The 18,772-nt window shown below is 40.2% G+C and overlaps 2 protein-coding genes across 6 annotated transcripts in view; one reads left to right on the forward strand and one right to left on the reverse strand.

The window, feature by feature from the left end:
* Positions 1-13,799, forward strand: part of ERG (ETS transcription factor ERG) — a 315,956-nt gene extending 302,157 nt beyond the window's left edge. For 3 of the 5 annotated variants that reach the window (XM_069760741.1, XM_069760743.1, XM_069760740.1), the window contains 6 exons: positions 1,051-1,131; positions 3,134-3,205; positions 3,843-3,902; positions 5,403-5,456; positions 5,723-5,770; positions 8,314-13,799. In XM_069760741.1, the coding sequence (XP_069616842.1) occupies positions 1,051-1,131; positions 3,134-3,205; positions 3,843-3,902; positions 5,403-5,456; positions 5,723-5,770; positions 8,314-8,834 (836 nt within the window). In that variant the 3' untranslated portion in view covers positions 8,835-13,799. The remainder of the gene's footprint in view (positions 1-1,050; positions 1,132-3,133; positions 3,206-3,842; positions 3,903-5,402; positions 5,457-5,722; positions 5,771-8,313) is intronic. The other 2 variants (XM_069760745.1, XM_069760744.1) reach the window with 1 other exon arrangement.
* The window catches only part of KCNJ15 (potassium inwardly rectifying channel subfamily J member 15), a 190,086-nt gene that overhangs the window by 26,438 nt on the left and 144,876 nt on the right, over positions 1-18,772 (reverse strand). The gene's annotated exons all lie outside the window — the stretch shown is intronic.

The raw sequence follows: 18,772 nt of genomic DNA on the forward strand, positions 1-18,772 counted from the left end.
TTACACCGGCCTCATCAGGTGTAAGACATTCATTTCAATTCGTTCATTAAATTGTGAAATCTGGTGACAGATTTAACCCTTTAAGGGTACAGTTTATCGAAAATTTTACTAAGGCAGTGCGCATAAGCCCCCAAAAATATAACAATCATTTTTTTTCTAAAACATTTTTTTTAAAGAATTTTCAATGGTAATATTATGGATAAACGAAAATCTGTACTTTTTTTTTTTAAAGGGGTTTAAATAATGTTTATTAATTAATATTTAATTAGAGTTGGCCAGAAAATCAATCATAATAATCTATAATATTTTTTGATAAAATAATTATAAATACGAGAAAAACGGAAGTATAGATAAAAAGAGAATTAAAAAAATGGAAAAAAAAAGCTTTGTAAAAAAAGTTATATATTTGATTATTAATACTATTATTATTGAAAATTTGAACCTTTTTAGATATTATATAAGACTCTTCTCTATAAAATATTTTATGTACAGGTAAAATATTTTCAGATTTCAAACTATGTTAATTATTATATAGTAATGTTTTACTCTCAAAAATGTTCCTAAAAAAGATCCTAAACTTTTTTTTTTTTTTAGCTTAAAGAGATCCCGATGATCACCTGGTCAAAAGTTTCCAGTTTTTTTATTTATTTTGTTCCTGCTGCTCCCCTGAATATTTTCTTTTTTTAACTCTGCAGTACAGTTCCATAAATACAGGCTTTTTTAATTCAGGGCTAATTTTTATGGTCTTTACCAAGGGGGTGTGGATTACAGGAAGCTCGGGGGCGTGTCTAACAGGATGCTCAAGGGCGTGTCATTAGACTGCTCCGCATAATTGACCTGTTAGTCACGCCCTCTTAAAAATAAAAATTCTTAAAGATTAGCACTAAATAAAAAGGCCCATATCTATGGACTCGTATTCCGGGGAGCAGTAGGATTCAAATAAGAGCAAAATCTGGCCACTTTTGACCTGGTGACAGGTTTTCTTTAAGGACCTCTTCATTTTTCTTTTTTTTTTTTTTCAATTTGGTGTTGCTTTGTTTTGTTTTGCAGCTCCTCTTCCACATTTGACTTCAGATGATGTTGATAAGGCCTTACAAAACTCGCCACAATTAATGCATGCTAGAAACACAGGTAATAAATCCATTGATAGATCTGCGAGTAGTTGGGTTATCAAATCTATATTGTCCAGCTCTTCTGTCGCAATTTCCAATGTCATGAATTCGTTATCATTTTGTCCTGATTTTAAGAGAGAATCCATACTAAAAATGTATTTCCCAGACCAATACCTTTTTTTCGTCTGGTTTCTTGCATTTGGGTCTGTATCTGTGTCGTGCGTTAGGGTTACTGGAGTCCATAGTTGGCCAACAGGGCTATTGCCTCCTTGTCCTAGAGTGAGAATTATTTTCCTTGTTTTTAGATATCTACTGGAAGTAAACGGTATTAATGTTAAAGGGGACTCTAAAATTGATGGCCTATCCTTCAACAGATCAGTTGATTGAAAGGCTTGGAAGTTACAGAGCTCCTTGCATTGTGTAGTGCCTGTGCATGGTACTGTAGCTGTGTAAACGAACGAGACCATTCATGACCACTATGCTATGTATGTAGCTGTGCCTTTTCTAGTTTGCTACATCCCCTTCAATCACCTGATCGGAGGAGATACTGGAAGTAGGACCCCCATTGATCGGATATTATTGACCTATCTAGAGGATAGGCTGCAGAGTAGAGTGAATCCATTTATAGGATCCTGGTCAGTAGTCCGTAACCACCGGATAGAACCACTGCCAACCGCTGGAATTGCCAACGCCTCTTCTAAATTGTAGGCCAGGCACAAAGTCATCATTGCAGCATGACGTCGCTTTGATTCTACTGATCAGAAGAGTGCCAGCAAGTAAATGGATGATCACAGGGCTCTGGAGGATCAACTGACCAGAGTCCTGCAAATCAATTTGCTCCCTAGTGGGTCATCAAAATTGAAATCCCAGAAAACCCCCAATTAAGGCTATGTTCACATTAGCGTTATGCTAGTTTGCGTCGGGTTTGCTTCGGGCGACGCAGCGGCGACGCATGCGTCATGTGCCCCTATATTTAACATGGGGGACGCATGCGTTTTTGTTTGCTGCGTTGTGCGACGCATGCGTCTTTTTTGCCGCAAGCGTCGGACCAAGAAAACGCAACAAGTTGCATTTTTCTTGTGTCCAAATTTCGGCAAAAAACGACGCATGCGTCGCAAAACGCAGCGTTTTTGTGTGCGTTTTGGTGCGTTTTTATTTGCGTTGTGCGTTGCGTCACCGACGCAGCGGCGCACAGCGCAAATGTGAACGTAGCTTTAAGGAGGGTTTTTTTGCGATGCCCAAAGTGCCTGGATACATCCTAATTTGTTCTACCTATTGGGGAAAGGAGGCATGGGGGTATACAGATCCACATACACCACGCTGGTTTAGGAAGTATGTACCCCAATTAGCACTTAATATTGGTATTGTTGGATTGGCCTTATTCTAATTTCATGGATGCTACTGTTTGTTTGCACGATTAGTAGATAAATAGAAATGCAAACTTGACCCAGTTATTAGACCAGAAATAATTTTTCCAACTCGTGCAAGTAAATCGGGGTAGGAGATATAGCCCCTATAAAAATCGATCTTTTAGTGCTTTAATAGCTGTCTTCTTTCTGCCGAAAATTAATTGTAACCAGCTATGTTGCACCCTGGGTGTGACAAGGTTTCAGTACAGCGTGTTGCCTACTGGCTTGGCATCTCCCACGCCCCTCGCTGGTGATTGGCTTGCCTGAGCCTTCTATGCAGTCAGCTCTTGTTTCAGGCAAGCCAGAGCCAATCACAAGTGAGGAAGGCGGGGTATGCAAATCCAGTATGCAGAGCAGTGTATAGAGCATCTTGGTCACACTCAGGGTGCACCAAACGCCGTAATTAGAATATTTGATTAAAATTCAGTTTCTTTACAAAGGAGGCAAAGATTACTAAAGGAGCCATTTTTATTAGGGGGGATATCCTCTACAAACTCAAGGTCTTAGTTTATACTGTCATTTTGGGAGAATAAACTCCCTTTAACTCATGTAAAGTCATTTACTTGAACCTTTAAGAAGGCGAATGGCTCATTTTAGTATTGTTTCCTATAGGAGGTGCAAGTTTTATATTTCCAAACACATCTGTTTACCCAGAAGCAACTCAAAGAATCACAAACAGGCCAGGTATTTATTGCATTTTATATTATATGAAATTATATATATTATACACAAATATATTATTTTTTTTATGTTTCTGTAAATACACATCAGGAGACCTGAAAGAATGAAAAATTAAAAAATGGACAATTTTGTTTTCTTTTAATTTTTCTATACCTAGGTCTCATTGTCCTTTATGGTTGACTCAAGGCACAAATTGTTGGCAAACCCTTATTTTTTGATCTTTACTGGACATATCAATTGATATTACAGTAGTGTAGGGTACAGGCTTCATTTTTTTCGCCAATATATTTTTGATAACTCCACTCAGTTGTTAATAATCACCAGAGATCACAATAATCGGGGGAGTGGGTATTAATGTGTCGTATGGGCCGGGGCGTAATTATAATAGGAGCAGGGGTTGCAATTGCACCCAAGCCCTGGAGCCTAAGGGGCCCAAAAAGTCCCCTTTGGCCCATTTGAAAACATTATTACCATTAAACACCTATGATGGTTGGGGTCTCCGCTAGAGATTTTGCGTTGGGGCTCACGAGCTTCAAATTACACCAAATTACTGTGTATAGGGGCTAACTTTTCGATTTTAGAGGTTGATGGATCCTTTTGGGTTGTAGATTTGTAAAATTATAATTGTACCCTTTTACAGATTTAGCCTATGAGCCAAGAAGATCTTCATGGCCAAATCACCCCGCACCCCAGTCTAAAGGTGAGTGGTGCTGGCATCTTCACAATTCACGCCCAGTCGATACATTTTATGGAACTTTCATCTTGATGATCGAAAGCAAAAGAAGCCTCGCCCCTTTGTGATGCCTCGATCGCTATCGATCCCTCTTTCATAAAAGTTAAATCAGGGATGTCAAACTGCATTCCTCGAGGGCTGCAAACAGGTCATGTTTTCAGGATTTCCTTGTATTGCACAGGTGATAATTTAATCACCTACACAAATAATGAGTTGGTGATTAAATTATCACCTGTGCAGTACAAGGAAATCCTGAAAACATGACCTGTTTGCAGCCCTCGAGGAATGCAGTTTGACACCCCTGAGTTAAATGGCGGGTGATTAGGGTTCTCTCTATTAAAGGGAACTTGTCACCAGGTTTTTTTCTATGTAATCCGAGAGCAGCCTGATGCAAATTCTCAGTTAACCCCTTCTGCAAACCCCTACCAAATTTTTAATAAAACGCAATTACAAAAATTGTTTTTAGCCAAAAATATATGCATTTAAATAGGAAGAAAAAAAAACTGTTACCAAAAGTTTATCCTTACTCTAAATACTTTAAACAGCTGTAGATTACAATCGGTGGCGCCCTCCGGCTTTAGGATCTACACGTTTTTATACACTAGGTCATTCCTTCTGGAGTGATGTCACCGTTGTGATATCTGTTGTCAGCCAATTAGATTTTTCCCCTCTAGTTTTGTTTCGCTAAACCACTTAGGTGGATATTCTGCAGCTGCACACCCCTCCTCTCCCTACTCCTTGGGTAGTATTTTCTGTTTCACACTAGACATATTTACCAAGAGTGTGCAAGCTAGGAAAGAAAGACGCTACTTTCCAATAATAAGATAAGACCATAAGATAGGCCAGTCTGAACAAATGCGTTTTTAGGGCACGCTTAAAACTGTGTGGATTGGGGATTAATCGTATTAACCTGGTTAGTTCATTCCAAAGAATTGTCGAAGCCCATGAAAAGTCTTGGAGACGGGAGTGGGAGGTTCTGATTATTGAGGATGCTAACCTGAGGTCATTAGCGGAGCGGAGGGCACGGGTAGGGTGGTAGACTGAGACCAGAGAGGAGATGTAGGGTGGTGCTGAGCCATGGAGTGCTTTGTTGATGAGGGTAGTAGTTTTGTACTGGATTCTTGAGTGGATGGGTAACCAGTGTAATGACTGGCACAGGGTAGAGGCATCGGTGTAACGGTTGGTGAGGAATATGATCCTGGCAGCAGCATTCAGGACAGATTGGAGCGGGGAAAGTTTGGTAAGAGGGAGGCCGATTAGTAGAGAGTTACAATAGTCCAGACGAGAATGAATAAGAGAAACAGTAAGAGTTTTTGCAGAGTCAAAAGTAAGAAAAGGTTGAATTTTAGAAATGTTTTTGAGGTGCAGATACTTTTCCTGGGAGTCAGTTTTTCTCCATGTTCCTTAATCTTTAAATATTATGCAATTTTTTGGAGTAAACTAATGGTAGAAATTGATGTATTTCAGGCTCTCAGCCGCCTTCTGTGGTGCCCAAGACAGAGGACCCCAGGCCACAACTAGGTATGTAGAAACCAAAATCCTAAAAATTCAGCATTGATGGTGATCGTGTCCCTTCAATGGACCCCATATTCCGGCCACATATGAAATATCTGTTAAATATTCGAAATTAGAAGTATGATAAAAATGAGACCCAAGGACCTCCATTAATTTTTTGCACCTTTTTAGAATTTACGGTAATTCTTTTTTTTTTTGGTTTGCTATTGATCATTTCTGAAGACATAATGTATATTACCGTAGCCGTTTATTGTTTCTTTTTATCATTTTAGATCCTTATCAGATCCTCGGGCCAACAAGCAGCCGACTTGCAAATCCAGGTAAAAAAAACCACAAAACATTGTGGGTTTAATTTATCAAAACTGTCTAAATTGGATGTTGTAGAATAGCTTACATATAATATGTATGCCCAATGTTAACATTTTTTAAGCTAGTCTATTATCTATTTTATAAGAAAAAAAATAAAAAAATTTGTAATTTTTCTAAAAAAAATGTAAGTACAGTTTATTTTTTAACGATCTTATTCGGTATACTTATTGTAAATTTGTACGATAAAGTTAAAGTAAACAGAACAAACAAAATAAAAATAAAAAACAAGTTATTTAGAGATTTCTTTTCATCATGCATTCAATCAACATAAAAAAATGGTAAAAAAAATCTTATGAATTTGGGTTTAAATTATATTGATCCTAAAATCTACAAATTTACTCACAAAAAAAACTTCAGATATAGACTATACAAAAACTAAGAAAAAACTATGCCCCAAAATGTAGGTCTTGTGGTCCTCTTGGTTCTCACTGAAGATAAACCTTTATTGTAGAGTCTTATAGGACATTCCTCATATAAATTAAAGGGTTATTTCCATTCTTCAGATGTGGGTATTGACATTTAGTTCTTGTAAAGACAAGCAATTTTGCAATTTACTGCTTATTAACATTTTCAGCAGTTACAGAGATATTAACACTTTTCTTTTATTTGCAGTTTGTTGCCTTGGAAACAGACCACCGATGCTACACATTTGAACATGGGCAGTGTTTACAAGCTCTTTTCTATTGAGCTTGTCGTACTGTTTTGAAACTGGCCAGGATTAATGGAGAGCGCTATTACTTTCTAATCTTTGCCTGCTTACAAGCAAAACAGCAGAAGTGGTCGGTCTCCAAGGCAACATGTTGTAAATAAAAGTCTTAATATCTCAAGAACGGCTGAAAATTTTAATAAGCAGTAAATTGCAAAAATGCTTGTTTCTGAAAGCATTATCCAACAATACCCATGTATGAAGATGGATGGGAACAACCCTTTAAGTGTTTACATATATCTCTCTATATAGATATATAAGGCCTATATAAGGTCTCAAAAAAACTAAAACTCTTGTAAATATATAAATACTTAGTCAGCTATGCATACAGGAAAAAATAAAAAAGTAATGGATGGGGCAAATTATAGAGATGTGGGAAAAAATTTAGGTTTTGACAGTATCGATTTTCCTTGAAGAGGAAGAGACTAGTGGAGTTTTGCAATGCTCCATGGGAAAATTATACAAATCAGCTCTCTACCAAAAGTTTGTTTTCTTTACATCTATAAAAATAAAAAAATTAACCAACATTAATGTGATCACCTCTAATCTACGGATAATACTAGATGGGTTACTGGGTACTTCTCACAAAAGAAAGATCTTTCTTACGTGACCTTAGACGCCCTTGAGTTGAAGACCCCCGGGGGTCTGAAAAAAACCCCCCGTATTATCTGCATTAAAAGACTTTTATTAACTACAGTATTGAAGATTTCTATTAAAAGCAATAAATATTTTCAATGTGCTGAAACGCGGCAGTCGCTAATTTACATCAGATGGAACTTTAACCTGATATGACAACTTGAAAGGAGCTGGTATTTCGTAAAGCGAAACCAGCTGTCATCTGCGCGTGATTAACTGAGATTAAGAGAGTCGAGCTGATTGCTTAACTCTTCTGCTCGCCATCGTCAGGCGTCACCCATCTACTCATACACGTATCGTTTTTCATTTATCGGTAGACATGCTTTAATTCCTTGAATGGGGTGTGCATATTTTTGCATCCATTTTTAATTGCTCCACTGCATCAAAAATAAAAAATAAAGAGACTTTTCAAATAGCCTTGATGAACAATGTCCGACCGTTTTGTGTATACATCTCCAATCCGGACTACAAAATTTAGCATTGCAGTTGTCCACCTATCTACTCAATACTTTCTTGCCCAACACGATGGGCTTGGCATCTTCACGGGTGTCTTTAGGTTATTCCCACCTTTAGAACTTATCATCTATTCTGTGGAAGGTGATAACTCGCTGATCGATTGCGTCTGACCATTGGATCCCCAACCGATCCTGAGAATGGTTCTCCGTAAAGCCTCGTTTATGAAGCAGTGGTCAGGCATGCTCACCACCGCTCCATCTTTTTTCTAGAGCTGAACCGTGCTCAACTTTTTTTCCGGTAGTCCCTTAGAGATTGGATGGAGTGTTGATGCGCATGGTCGGCCACCGCTCCATTCACACGAGGCTTTACAGAGACCTGTTCTCAGGATCGGTTGGGGATCCAATGGTCGGTCCCAATCAATCAGCTTAATAAACAGTTGGACCCCCCATAATCAGCAAGTTATCACCTTTCCACACAAGACACAAAGTCTGCTTGGCAGATCATGTGTCTTGAGGAATCGTTGTTATGGAGGGCATCATCAACACTCTGCCTTTGCCAGAATTCCACTGAGGGCCAGTGGAAGCCAAGTCAAGCCTGATTATATGATATTATATGAGTTTTGGGGCGGGTCAGGAATGTTATATCTCAGTACTAATATTTTTCTTTTCCCTTATTATTCCACCATGGTCTTTTTAGGAAGTGGTCAAATCCAACTATGGCAGTTCCTCCTAGAACTTCTTTCTGATAGTTCTAACTCTAACTGTATTACTTGGGAGGGAACCAATGGCGAATTTAAGATGACGGACCCAGATGAGGTGGCCAGACGTTGGGGCGAAAGAAAGAGCAAACCCAACATGAACTACGACAAGCTGAGCCGTGCACTCCGTTACTACTATGACAAGAACATTATGACTAAAGTCCATGGCAAGCGCTATGCCTACAAGTTTGACTTTCATGGTATCGCCCAAGCTCTTCAGCCTCATCCACCGGAGTCCTCAATGTACAAATACCCTTCTGAACTTCCGTACATGGGCTCTTACCATGCCCACCCACAAAAGATGAACTTTGTTGCTCCCCATCCACCAACTCTTCCTGTGACATCATCCAGTTTTTTTGCAGCTCCAAACCCCTACTGGAATTCACCACCTGGAAGTATCTATGCTAACAGCCGACTTCCAGCTAGCCATATGGCATCTCATCTTGCAAATTACTACTAATTTTTTTCAATTTGGGAAAAAAAATCACTGTGGATTATAATTTTCAAACGACTCTGAAAGGAGATTATAATGTGTTACCTGTGCCAAACGGAGGTTGGCCACATAAAAAAAGTTGTAGAGATTAGCAATGAAGACAGTTTTACTAACGAAGTTCACATGCTAATGATGTAATATATGGCGACATCGGAGCATTGGACCAATATGAATTTTGGGCTTTCGTAGTGGAGGCCTTTGAATAAATGACCCAAAAAAATAGTTTCAAAAACTGTATAAAACAAAAAAACACAGGGACTACCAGCATACAAAGAAACTACCTGTATTTAAAGGATGAACACACGACAATAACTCAATATCATGGCTAAAATTTTGGTAAAATTTTCACTCGATGGGGAAAAAAAAGGAACTGTTGGAATAACTGTGAAGACTTCATACATTCCTTGATGTATCCAAAAGATTGATTGAGCCATTATGGAGGACCTAAAGAAAGTGTTCGGAAGAAGCATAAAGGCTAGAAGGTTTTCATGAAGCCATAGAAGGAAAAACGGAATGTAAAGAAAGAAAAACATTTTGAAAACATGATGATGGTGGACCCAAAGCTTTATGACGAACTAACAAAATATTTTATGACTTGTTTGAGAGATTTTTATCAGTATTATATTTTACTACGACCAGTGTTATTGAAGAAGACCTCTTATATCCATAAAAAAAAGAAAAATTAGATGATGATAATGAAACCGTGTAAATTCGAATAGTAGTTATCTTTAATGACTTAAAACTGGAATTATCTGATATTTAAAGGAAAATGCAGGAGCTAATTTGTTTGTATAGTATACTACACCCTACAGTTTCAGTACATGGCTGATGTAAATGAAGGAATATTTTATTATTTTTTTCAAAAATATACACGTATATACCATTTTCTCGGGCCAAGTAGGTTCCTATTAATATTCATATAGAAATGCAGAATTTTGATAAAAGTTTTTGATACTGTTAATGGATGCTGTACTACAGTTGCTTGACTTAACACGTCGACATGGGCAACATCTATAAAATTTAACACGGCACTGATGATTTAAGCAAATTGGTGAAACGCCGTAGAGGCCCTTTTCCAGTTTCGCTGCCAGTGCTCTCAGGGTGAAATTTATACTCAATGCTTTATTTTGGTAAAGGGAGATTTGGTTGAATATAAACAAAGCTCCTTTATTTTTTACAATCAGAACTCTACGGTTTTGGGGTTTGTTTTTTTTTTAAAACTTTTTATGAGCAGTTGCCAGTTTTATTTGAGTCGCGAACGCTGTGCGCTCGTCAGGTTGAAGTATACAAGTCAATGGTATTTTTCATTTTTATATAATTATATGTAACTTATGCATTTATACACTACGAGTTGAGCTCGGCCAACCAAAGAACACAAAGAAAGGGAACGTTTAAAAAGAAAAAAAAAAAAAAATGACAAAAACATTGTGGCCTTGGATTTAAACTCTGTATGCTTAATGTTTACAGTATGACGTTAGTACTTAGGATGAACTTTGTATGCAATACAATAAGCTTGGCCTAGCATGGCAGACCAGATTTAGATAGTAGTTTGCATTTTACTTTTTACCTTTTAATTTTCATATCTGACCAACCTCAATTCTCTTAAAAAGTGTATCTGTGGAATTTTCAATCACAATTGGTACTTTACGAACCCTCCCAAAAACTTACAAGAAACTGGAAATCAATGCTTTTTGTCTCACATTGTAAATATCTGCCAAGAAATGTTGTAATTTTGAATAGCCTGGAATGATAAACGTTCTTCTACGAGGCAAATTTTTCCCCGATTTGATTAATTATTTCTTCTGGGATACAGCCAATCCTTGAACATCTCACATCATAGGTCAGTAGTGGATTATGGATCATGATCTACTGATCTACTGTGGGTAGTAAACCTTTCCATCCCAATACCAATTTTTGCGCCTCCAGTTTTAGATACAATTTACGAGCAAGAAGAACTTACAGCCAACAAAAGTGATGTCCCAACTGGACAAGCTCTTCTCAGAATGAAAGCGCTCTGTGCTAACCCTGTGCCATCAACTGTTTTTGGTGATGGTCAACGCAAACAGTCACTTATCACTCAGATGTGACCACCTGGTTTGTCCCCTGTTTTTCAGAACACGTCAGTAGATCCTCCTGGTTCACCAAAGAACATAGTTCCTTCTCACTCTGTTGAGTCCTCCTCACTCATTTTGAATCTTCTCAACTTATGACTTATCTCCCATGCGACCAAAGAATCGGCTTGTTGAAATCAACACGCCCGATCCCTCTTTTTCCAAAACATCTACCAGTTATGGGCAGTCAGGAGGCCTCCAAACTTATCAGGTCATTGATTGGTCATGTTGAAACCAAATAGTCCAGCTAACTTCATGTAGACAGCGCTAGATGGACAACCTGACACTATGGCCCCAATTCATCATACAGTTCTTACCAGAATTATAATGTAAAACCGAAATGTTACAGTCGCTCAAACTTTTTTTGTTTGTCGCCAAATTCCTGAACCATATTTTGAAGAATTTGGTGCAGAAACCATCAGCGAATACTACAAGCCCCCCCCCCCAAAAAAAGTCACAAATGTTGAACTGAGCCAAATGTCTATGTGTAGATTTACACAAAGTAGGGGACCAGGAGGATCATCGGCAGGTTATACTGTATCTATACAGTGGGTCAGAAAATGTAAGTAGGACTGGCTTGAAAAAATTATTTTAGCAGGTGCAATTTATACCAATCTATTTATTTTGGTTTCATAGACCATATTCACAATTAATTTTGCAAGTAGGAGAGGTACCAAATAAAACCTCACAATAACTATTGCGCCCCTAGTAGATACATTTTATACAGGAGGACACTATAGAGGAATATATATATATATAGATTTATATGGACATGAAGGCTTCTGTCAAAATTGAAATTCGGTTGATAAATCAATGCCCTTGATGATAAAAAGGGGACAATTTTCCCCTTAAAAACAGACTTTTTCTTACTAGCACTTAAAAAAAATGTATTGACCCTATTTAAAGGTTCATTCCTATTATCACTCATGGGATGTCATGTGTGGATCACCCCTTTAAGCTAAACTTTTTAATGGGATGTCTCACTGCCGAGACCTCCGGTGATCAAATGTGATCAGGAATTCAGCAGCAAGCATTTCATTTCCCTGCAGTGCCACCACAGGAGAAATGAGGCATTACACTGCTTCAATAGAACTTAACAGGAATGCATAAACATGCTGGGTCCTCCAGACCATGGAGATTTCTGTTTAGGTGCTCTCTGCCCTGACATAGAATTAAAGGTCATAAATGGAAGACCCCCGGCTATATTAACTCAGAACTCCTTAATGGGGTATTAGGAAATGGGTTTTTCTAGCTAGATGATCAGAATAAATGACTCTTTAACGATCTGTTGATGACCTGATTGTATCATAGAGGGAAGGGGCACAAATTCCCCCCCCCCCCCGCCCCCCGATTCGGCGATGTCCCTAATTGTAAGGGGTAACGACTATAAAAATACAATACAAAGCCATACAAGTTTTTATATATATATGTTTGTCTCAAGGGATTTTTCAAGTTTAGAAAAGGCGCCAATATTTTTCATTTGACGCATCTGGTATTGCATCTCGGCTTGATTCAGGGTGACCGCAAGACCAGTCACAACCTATGGACAAGGGTGGCGCTGTGTTACCCAGGATAATCTGTTGTTGGCTTTAACCAACAGGCAGTCCAAAATACATCCCATTATTGACACCGATTTCACCCAGATGTTCCGATCTTCTCCCACACTTGGCATAAAATAAAAGCTCAAAGCAGATGCATTGTATTTCTAGAACTTGTGCCTTTGATCCATCCAGACACAGTAAAGAGCATTTACAATAATGAAAAAAATGGCATCCGGTAGCAGAGATTTTATTTTAACATATTTTTTCATGCAACTTTTTTTGTGAGACACGGGGAGACCAAGATAGTGACGATGGTCAATGGCTCATCTGATGGTGGTGGTCAGAAGGTTCTATACGCGTCCATTAATAATGAAACTTCATGGATGCCTTTGTCCAACCTCAAAGGTTCCTCGAAACTCACTCTAATTATGTGAAAACTTAAGCGGTATCTTAATTTTTGGCCAATATCGTAAAATTTCACAACTATCCACCCATGAATGCATTGATAATAGACGGACCCATTGATACGTCATCCATGGTTGTATGCACCAACACTAGCCTTCACAAATACCCCTCCAGTCAAGATTGGCAGTGCTGTTGTGTGTCTTGGTGGCGAAAACGTCCCAAGGTATATGAAATTAAGAGAGGTTTGGTTTGTCACCAAGTCGTCCACCCACCATAACCCATAATAGGGGTTATGCATGACTCCATAGTTGGTGTACCAAGACCTATACCATGACCATGGCTTGGCCACCACCTGCCATAGTTTAACATTTTTTATATATAATCATAAAATCTTAATATGACGTGTGAACTTGTACAGTATCATGGCGCAGTCTAGGGTGACCTCCTCGTTGGGATATTTTGATATTGAGTATCTGCACCACTCGCCAGAGAGCGCCACTGGTCTCCGATGTGTCAGAGGAACTATGGATTATCAGGAATTGATACGTGCGTTTGGTGGGTTCAATGGAAAAATAAAACGTGCTGCGGCCGACTGCATTTTTTTCCTGGATTGTAAATGTGGCGGCTGTGTACTGACCTTATACCAGTTGTACCTTCTCTGTTTTATGGACCACTACATTTGTATGTACTATGTAACAAGGTTTAGTTAAAAGTCTTAACCAAAACCTAACACTAATCGGAGATTTGTTGCAGTTACGGCAGCTTCTTAGATGTTTTCAAAGAATGAAAAACAAAAAAACCTTGTCTAAAGCAGCAGTACTAATTATTATTTAAGTAATTCCATTATCTAAACCAATAAAATCGTCAAAACAACCGCAAGGGGCCCCACGTGTTTTACTTCATACTGTGGAGAATCTGAACTTTGTGTGACTGTAAATGTCAAATTTTCTTTAATTATCTATTATCTATCTATTTACTTATTTATTATCTATATATTATGTATCTATCATCAATTATATATTATGCATTATCTACCTATTATCTATCTATCTATCTATTATCAATCTATTATCTATCTACAGTTATATGAAAAAGTTTGGGCACCCCTATTAATCTTAAGCTTAATGTTTTATAAAAATTGTTTTTTTTTGCAACAGCTATTTCAGTTTCATATATCTAATAACTGTTGGACACAGTAATGTTTCTGCCTTGAAATGAGGTTTATTGTACTAACAGAAAATGTGCAATCTGCATTCAAACAAAATTTGACAGGTGCATAAGTATGGGCACCCTTATCATTTTCTTGTTTTAAATACTCCTACCTACTTTTTACTGACTTACTAAGGCACTTTTTTTGGTTTTCTAACCTCATTGAGCTTTGAACTTCATAGCCAGGTGTATGCAATCATGAGAAAAGCTACTTAAAGTGGCCACTTGCAAGTTGTTCTCCTGTTTGAATCTCCTCTGAAGAGCGGCATCATGGGCTCCTCAAAACAACTGTCAAATGATCTGAAAACAAAGATTATTCAACATAGTTGTTCAGGGGAAGGATACAAAAAGCTGTCTCGGAGATTTAACCTGTCAATTTCCACTGTGAGGAACATAGTAAGGAAATGGAAGCTGTTATGATAAGGTAATTCAGTACCACAATGGACATAGAGGTCAGAGCACATACAGTGACCTGACAAAAACCCAAAAACATAGAACGAGCTCTGAGACGTGGGAACTCTGCTGACCGCAATCCCTAATCCTCTCCAACCACACTAGAGGCAGCTGTGGATTGCGCCTAACGCTCCCTATGCAACTCGGCACAGCCTGAGAAACTAGCTAGCCTGAAGATAGAAAATAAGCCTACCTTGCCTCAGAGAAATACCCCAAAGGAAAAGGCAGCCCCCACATATAATGACTGTGAGTTAAGATGAAAAGACAAACGTAGAGATGAAATAGATTTAGCAAAGTGAGGCCCGACTTTCTGAACAGAGCGAGGATAGGAAAGGTAACTTTGCGGTCAACACAAAACCCTACAAAAACCACGCAAAGGGGGCAAAAAGACCCTCCGTACCGAACTAACGGCACGGAGGTACACCCTCTGCGTCCCAGAGCTTCCAGCAAGCAGGAAAAAACAAATAGACAAGCTGGACAGAAAAAACAGCAAACAAAATAGCAAAGCAGAACTTAGCTATGCAGAGCAGCAGGCCACAGGAACGATCCAGGAGGAAACAGGTCCAATACTAGAACATTGACTGAAGGCCAGGATCAAAGCACTAGGTGGAGTTAAATAGAGCAGCACCTAACGACTTCACCACATCACCTGAGGAAGGAAACTCAGAAGCCGCAGTACCACTTTCCTCCACCAACGGAAGCTCACAGAGAGAATCAGCCGAAGTACCACCCGTGACCACAGGAGGGAGCCCTGCCACAGAATCCACAACAGTACCCCCCCCTTGAGGAGGGGTCACTGAACCCTCACCAGAGCCCCCAGGACGACCAGGATGAGCCATATGAAAGGCAAGAACAAGATCGGGAGCATGGACATCAGAGGCAAAGACCCAGGAATTATCTTCCTGAGCATAACCCTTCCACTTAACCAGATACTGGAGTTTCCGTCTTGAAACACGAGAATCCAAAATCTTCTCCACAATATACTCCAACTCCCCCTCCACCAAAACCGGGGCAGGAGGATCAACAGATGGAACCATAGGTGCCACGTATCTCCGCAACAATGACCTATGGAATACGTTATGTATGGAAAAAGAATCTGGAAGGGTCAGACGAAAAGACACAGGATTAAGAACCTCAGAAATCCTATACGGACCAATGAAATGAGGTTTAAACTTAGGAGAGGAAACCTTCATAGGAATATGACGAGAAGATAACCAAACCAAATCCCCAACACGAAGTCGGGGACCCACACAGCGTCTGCGATTAGCGAAACGTTGAGCCTTCTCCTGGGACAAGGTCAAATTGTCCACTACATGAGTCCAAATCTGCTGCAACCTGTCCACCACAGTATCCACACCAGGACAGTCCGAAGACTCAACCTGCCCTGAAGAGAAACGAGGATGGAACCCAGAGTTGCAGAAAAACGGCGAAACCAAGGTAGCCGAGCTGGCCCGATTATTAAGGGCGAACTCAGCCAAAGGCAAAAAGGACACCCAGTCATCCTGATCAGCAGAAACAAAGCATCTCAGATATGTTTCCAAGGTCTGATTGGTTCGTTCGGTCTGGCCATTAGTCTGAGGATGGAAAGCCGAGGACAAAGACAAGTCAATGCCCATCCTACCACAAAAGGCTCGCCAAAACCTTGAAACAAACTGGGAACCTCTGTCAGACACGATATTCTCTGGAATGCCATGTAAACGAACCACATGCTGGAAGAACAATGGCACCAAATCAGAGGAGAAAGGTAATTTAGACAAGGGTACCAAATGGACCATCTTAGAGAAGCGATCACAGACCACCCAAATGACTGACATCTTTTGAGAGACGGGAAGATCTGAAATAAAATCCATAGAGATATGTGTCCAAGGCCTCTTCGGGACCGGCAAGGGCAAAAGCAACCCACTGGCACGAGAACAGCAGGGCTTAGCCCGAGCACAAATCCCACAGGACTGCACAAAAGTACGCACATCCCGCGACAGAGATGGCAACCAAAAGGATCTAGCCACTAACTCTCTGGTACCAAAGATTCCAGGATGACCAGCCAACACCGAACAATGAACCTCAGAGATAACTTTATTCGTCCACCTATCAGGGACAAACAGTTTCTCCGCTGGGCAACGATCAGGTTTATTAGCCTGAAATTTTTGCAGCACCCGCCGCAAATCAGGGGAGATGGCAGACACAATTACTCCCTCTTTGAGGATACCCGCCGGCTCAGATAAACCCGGAGAGTCGGGCACAAAACTCCTAGACAGAGCATCCGCCTTCACATTTTTAGAGCCCGGAAGGTACGAAATCACAAAGTCAAAACGGGCAAAAAACAGCGACCAACGAGCCTGTCTAGGATTCAACCGCTTGGCAGACTCGAGATAAGTCAAGTTCTTATGATCAGTCAAGACCACCACGCGATGCTTAGCTCCTTCAAGCCAATGACGCCACTCCTCGAATGCCCACTTCATGGCCAGCAACTCTTGATTGCCCACATCATAATTTCGCTCAGCAGGCGAAAACTTCCTGGAAAAGAAGGCGCATGGTTTCATCACCGAGCAATCAGAACTTCTCTGCGACAAAACAGCCCCTGCTCCAATCTCAGAAGCATCAACCTCGACCTGGAACGGAAGCGAAACATCTGGTTGACACAACACAGGGGCAGAAGAAAAACGACGCTTCAACTCTTGAAAAGCTTCCACAGCAGCAGAAGACCAATTGACCACATCAGCACCCTTCTTGGTCAAATCGGTCAATGGTTTAGCAATACTAGAAAAATTGCAGATGAAGCGACGATAAAAATTAGCAAAGCCCAGGAACTTTTGCAGACTTTTCAGAGATGTCGGCTGAGTCCAATCATGGATGGCTTGGACCTTAACAGGGTCCATCTCGATAGTAGAAGGGGAAAAGATGAACCCCAAAAATGAAACCTTCTGAACACCAAAGAGACACTTTGATCCCTTCACAAACAAAGAATTAGCACGCAGGACCTGAAACACCGTTCTGACCTGCTTCACATGAGACTCCCAATCATCCGAGAAGATCAAAATATCATCCAAGTACACAATCAGGAATTTATCCAGGTACTCTCGGAAGATGTCATGCATAAAGGACTGAAACACTGATGGAGCATTGGCAAGTCCGAATGGCATTACTAGATACTCAAAATGGCCCTCGGGCGTATTAAATGCAGTTTTCCATTCATCGCCTCGCTTAATACGCACAAGATTATACGCACCACGAAGATCTATCTTGGTGAACCAACTAGCCCCCTTAATCCGAGCAAACAAATCAGATAACAACGGCAAGGGGTACTGAAATTTAACCGTGATCTTATTTAGAAGGCGGTAATCTATACAAGGTCTCAGTGAACCATCCTTCTTGGCTACAAAAAAGAACCCTGCTCCTAATGGCGACGATGACGGGCGAATATGCCCCTTCTCCAAGGACTCCTTCACATAACTCCGCATAGCGGCGTGCTCAGGCACAGATAAATTAAACTGTCGACCTTTTGGGAATTTACTACCAGGAATCAAATCGATAGCACAATCACAATCCCTATGCGGAGGTAGGGTATCGGACTTGGGCTCATCAAATACATCCCGGTAATCAGACAAGAACTCTGGAACCTCAGAAGGGGTGGATGACGAAATAGTCAGAAATGGGACATCACCATGTACCCCCTGACAACCCCAGCTGGACACAGACATGGATTTCCAATCTAATACTGGATTATGGACTTGTAGCCATGGCAACCCCAACACGATCACATCATGCAGATTATGCAACACCAGAAAGCGAATAACCTCCTGATGTGCAGGAGCCATGCACATGGTCAGCTGGGTCCAGTACTGAGGCTTATTCTTGGCCAAAGGCGTAGCATCAATTCCTCTCAATGGAATAGGACACTGCAAGGGCTCCAAGAAAAACCCACAACGCCTAGCATACTCCAAGTCCATCAAATTCAGGGCAGCGCCTGAATCCACAAATGCCATGACAGAATATGATGACAAAGAACAGATCAAGGTAACGGACAGAAGAAATTTTGACTGTACCGTACCAATGGTGGCAGACCTAGCGAACCGCTTAGTGCGCTTAGGACAATCAGAGATAGCATGAGTGGAATCACCACAGTAGAAACACAGCCCATTCAGACGTCTGTGTTCTTGCCGTTCAACTCTGGTCAAGGTCCTATCGC

This window comes from Ranitomeya imitator, chromosome 3 (assembly GCF_032444005.1).
Source record: "Ranitomeya imitator isolate aRanImi1 chromosome 3, aRanImi1.pri, whole genome shotgun sequence".
NCBI classification, from domain to species: Eukaryota; Metazoa; Chordata; class Amphibia; order Anura; family Dendrobatidae; genus Ranitomeya; species Ranitomeya imitator.